This window comes from Notothenia coriiceps, unplaced genomic scaffold (assembly GCF_000735185.1).
Source record: "Notothenia coriiceps isolate Sejong01 unplaced genomic scaffold, NC01 NC01_scaffold00008713, whole genome shotgun sequence".
In the NCBI taxonomy this organism is placed as follows: Eukaryota; Metazoa; Chordata; class Actinopteri; order Perciformes; family Nototheniidae; genus Notothenia; species Notothenia coriiceps.
In genome coordinates this window covers 1-5,051 of record NW_011341414.1, presented here as the reverse complement: position 1 = coordinate 5,051, position 5,051 = coordinate 1, and the positions used below count along the sequence as shown (strand labels likewise).

The following is a 5,051-nucleotide window of genomic DNA, read 5'->3' as shown; positions in this document are numbered from 1 at the left end:
CACGTGTGTTTTTATCGGTACTGGAGACATTTAAAAAATATATGTCATGTGTTATTGCTACATAAACATTATATCACAGCCAACTCGTTTCTAATATGCAAAAAGACTAACAAAAAAAGCATAAAAAGCAATGTTAATTTTGTTCACAATTTGTTAATTTAATAATATATGTATTTTTGAATCAAGTATTCATCTTTATTGTCTTCATTGTTAGTTTCCACATGCCTAAAACAACCTCCAGCTAAATCTAAAAGTTGATGGCTAAATAAGAGCGTTTGAGAAATTGTGCAACGCATAATAGTCCGAATAGTCGATTCATCGTTTCATTAATCGATGGATTAATCGATTATCAAATGAGTCGTTTGTTGCAGCCCTAAAGCACAGAGAAAGTGCCGGATGCTAACATATGTTGGACATTTTATAAGTTGCGTTAACTAGCATTAATAAGCAGAAAATAGCTAAACATCTATTTGTGGCATTTTTAAGATCTTTAATGGCAGTTTTGAGTTCCCTAAAGCTTTCAAATCGACCCATCTGGAGAACAGAAATGGATTCAACATCCTCAATAACTCCCAAAACCACAACTAAATTGTCCAAATTGTCAAAAAAAACGATTTGAAACTAACGTCTGCAAACGCTTATTATTGCAACTATGCTAATTGTGCAAATCGCTCAACATGCAAGTTAACATCCGGCAGGTTCTACGTGCTGGGGACCCTCACTCTACATTTCCATCATAACCCTTCGGGGTGATCAACATGCCATGGGTCCAACACTGCTGGCAACTAGACTGTGATGGAGAAGGGGGGGGGCAACGAAACAACACATTCTTCTGAAGAGGGGGTTAAACTCTGAGGGGGGAGGAAAGGAGTCACTGCTCGTCTCCTGCTCTCTCCTCTTCCTCCTCCAACTCCTCCTCCTCGTCCAGTGACACCACCCCGGAGGACGCCACGTCAGAGACCCTCCTGCGCGGGACATATTCGGGGGGGAATACCTCCCCTTCCTCTCCTCCATTTCCCTCCCCCTCCACCTGGCACCCGGTGTTTTCATAGTCCTTGCAGGGGGTGTCGTCCTCCTCGTCCTCCCCGGGGGACAGGTACGTCTCGGAGTAAGACATGGAGTAACACGGAGAACCCTGACCTCCACATGGCCGTATTCCTCCACTTCCTCCACTTCCTGCTCTCTGGAGGCGTGCCAGCAGAAGCTCCTCCCCCCCCTGCAGCGCGGACAGGATTTTGGCGGCGAGCTCGGCGGCGGTGCTGTAGTTTCCTCGATGGCCGCCATTCAGATCTCTCAGAAGAGGAAGATGGTCGTCCAGACTGCAGAGGCTGGAGCACAGGGTGTCCGGGGAGCCAGCGGTGGGGGAGGGGTCTCCACTTCCTTCTCCTCCTCCTCCACTTCCTCCTTCTCCACTACCTCCTCCTCCTCCTCCTCCACCTCCACCTCCTCCTCTCAGACTCAGGTGTTGGCAAAGCTGGCTCTGGATCAGGTCCTTCAGGTAGGGAGGATACGAGGACAGGTCTGCAGGAAACACACACACTGTGAGCATGACTGAAGAACAAACACAGCAATAAAGAGATTTCAGCAAAATGGGGAAAAAGAAACCAAAAATAGCTGAAGACCAAAAGCTAAATTGTTATTTACATTGTTGTATATATTACAATTAAAGCCAGCATAATTGTTTAGTAAAATACTGCAAACAATTCGTTATATTTCCTGTATGTTTCTCATGTTAGCAGATTACAAATTGCTGACACCGATAGACAGATATTTTGTATTTCATTATTGAGAACTAAAGTGTTTTAAATTAACATAAAGAAAACGACTTCAACTTAGGTATCATTACAAAACACACCATGTTTATGTTTGAGGGAACATTTACTAATGTCATCTTTCCAATATTAACATCAGCAAATATGTATGGTTGATAAAATAGGACTAGGAAATTATTTTACACATCAAAACTAGGTAAAACATTTGCAAAATTGCTGCCAATTAGTTTTGTGTTATCTCACTAATTGTCTCAGGTAGTCCTGAATATAATGTTGGGAAGTTTAATGTTGATCAAAAACATAATATTTAACAATACTTCAATATTTCTGTGCGTCAAAGACTGGTTTTATAAGGTTCCGGTAACTAGTAACTAAAGCTGTACAAAGAACAGTTTCTCTCTTCAAATTGTAGAAATTATAAAGAAAGCACATTACAAGTACCTCACATGTTTACATAAGTACAGCAATGAGTAAATGTACTTGGTTATTTTCCCACCACTGTTAAGATAATTTAATGCTTGTTTGTGTGAAAGTCTTTCAAGAAGAATCCATAGATGTGTATATATATATATAAATATATATATATAAATATATACACATCTAGCTCTGTCTCTGTATATATATATATACAGAGACAGAGCTGCTTGTTAGTAGCTGCAGATCGTACTGGCTAAGGTGGTTCAGTGTAATCAAGATGAATGCTAAAAGGTACACACACACACACACACACACACACACACACACACACACACACACACACACACACACACACACACACACACACACATTGTGTATTTATAACCCGCTCACACACCCTCCTCACACGGACACTGTCTCTGCAGCAAAAGGAAATGATATTAAAGTTGCAGGAGGGATATCAGATTGCGCTGAGGAACAAAAAAAAGATGTCGGGAGAGGATGAAAACTAGGGCACTGGGACAATGAGGGATACAGAGAGAGGGGGGGGAGAAAGGGAGGGAGAGAGGCTGTGAAATAAATTGAAGATAAAAAAAACTGCTCTACATTTTTTTGACAGCAACTAATCGATTAATTTGGAAAATAATTAGCTGAATAATCTGTGTGTGTGTGTGTGTGTGTGTGTGTGTGTGTGTGTGTGTGTGTGTGTGTGTGTGTGTGTGTGTGTGTGTGTGTACCTGTGCTCTGTGTGCTGGGCTCGTTGTTAGGCAGGAAGTCCTCATCGTACGAGTCGTCGTTGGACTCGTCTCCGTCCACAGAGGACCAGGCTCTCAGCTTCGCCTCCGCTATGGCAAACTGCTCCGCCACACCTGTGCACAAAAACACACACACACACACACACACACACACACACACACACACACACACCAAACCGTTTGTTAAATACAGCCGGGACATCATTCAAGTTTCTTCACATATTTTGACAGAATATTGAACTTACAGGGATGTGGATATTGGTCCATGTTGTGATTTGTATAAAGTTTCTATTAATTGTGCAGCCCTAGTGTCATATCACAATATTGAAATACATCCTGATAATCTATCCGAAGCTTGAGAATAGAGACACTTAACGTAAAGACTTTTGAATATATATTGCTAACACATCTAGCTGGAGCTACCCTAAAACGAATCTAACCCTAAATGGTCCCAAAACATTTATGAATCAGTCTAAAAATGGGTTTAATCTAATTAAATGGAAAACAATGGTTCAAATGAATGCATTTCAAAGTAGAGTGACTTGTAGAGAAGTCCCTAAAGCCATTTAGTATTTTAAGCTTTGACATATTAATACACACACAGATAAAGACACATTTACTTCAAGTTTTTATCTAAATCTCCAACATGTCTGCGAACCACACATTGTGAGATTCATGTTTACGTTGAATTACCCTTTATAAGATGCTCTTCCTTAGCCTTATATGTGTGCAAGGGGAAAATAGATGATATGCAAACAAATAAATATACACGTAAAGTGCACATAGAAATACACGGTAGGCATGGAAACAAGGAGGCAGGAAGATTGTGTCCTGATGTCATGTGTGTGTGTGTGTGTTTGATTGACAGGTGTCAGCGAGGAACCAAGTGCATGCTGTGTTCTTCGGAGGTCGTTTGGCTGGTGCACTCAAGATGGCCCTGAGCGATGTGAGCGTTGGTGCCTTTCTTCCAGTGCAGAAGATTATATAGAAAAGCACAAACATCATCTTTACGTCACTGGAAATGTCAGGAGAATACTTGAAATCCATCTAGGCATGTTTTTGAGTATGTAACGATGCTCTGCCATGATAAAGATTTAGCTGATGTGGGTTTGTCATACAAAAAGTAGTAAGGCAAGGGGGCAAGGCATAGATTTGCTCATTTGCTTAGAAATAACCTCAATGCTAATTCTGCCGAAATTAAATCAATGTTTATTAATGTGCAGATACAAGTAAACACATTAGAGGCCACTGAGAGGATATTCCAGCTTGCTAGCAGGTGACAAAAAGAGACTAACAAACGCCTCATGCCCAACATTAGCCACCTTTAGCTTAGTGGTTGGGACGTGAAGTCATGTGACCGTGCTGTAGTTCCTTTATAGCCCAGCATTAGCCACCTTTAGCTTAGCGGTGGTGACGTGAAGTCATGTGACCGTGCTGTAGTTCCTTTATAGCCCAACATTAGCCACCTTTAGCTTAGCGGTGGTGACGTGAAGTCATGTGACCGTGCTGTAGTTCCTTTATAGCCCAACATTAGCCACCTTTAGCTTAGCGGTGGGCACGTGAAGTCATGTGACCGTGCTGTAGTTCCTTTATAGCCCAACATTAGCCACCTTTAGCTTAGCGGTGGTGACGTGAAGTCATGTGACCGTGCTGTAGTTCCTTTATAGCCCAACATTAGCCACCTTTAGCTTAGCGGTGGTGACGTGAAGTCATGTGACCGTGCTGTAGTTCCTTTATAGCCCAACATTAGCCACCTTTAGCTTAGCGGTGGTGACGTGAAGTCATGTGACCGTGCTGTAGTTCTTTTATAGCCCAACGTTTTTACAGATAATATCTTTTTGCAATTATCTATCAAGCACTCGGTGGGTGCACTTGTCTTTCTTTTTTTCATCTCATGTGATTCAGATCCTGTTCCCATGCTTTACATCTGCTGTCACCTTTAATCTCACATCCTGTATGTAACACACACACTAAATGGCAAAATTTTGCAAAGGTATTTTCTACATTCAAACTCAATTGATGTAACGATCAAGAAGTTTTTTACCTCGTGTTTGTCTCAATTCACAAAGTTAACCTGAGAGAGAATTAGTCCCCCTTCAAATGATGT

At 41.6% G+C, this 5,051-nt stretch overlaps 1 protein-coding gene across 1 annotated transcript; it reads right to left on the bottom strand.

Moving 5' to 3' along the window:
• Nucleotides 1-296: 296 nt before the first annotated feature.
• On the bottom strand, nucleotides 297-3,062 carry fam131ab (family with sequence similarity 131 member Ab; the record flags this gene model as incomplete). Its single annotated transcript, XM_010770306.1, has 2 exons — nucleotides 297-1,521; nucleotides 2,927-3,062. Coding segments are annotated over 2 exons (786 nt in total), but the record flags the coding sequence as incomplete, so codon positions are not given.
• Between the last annotated feature and the right edge of the window lie 1,989 nt (nucleotides 3,063-5,051).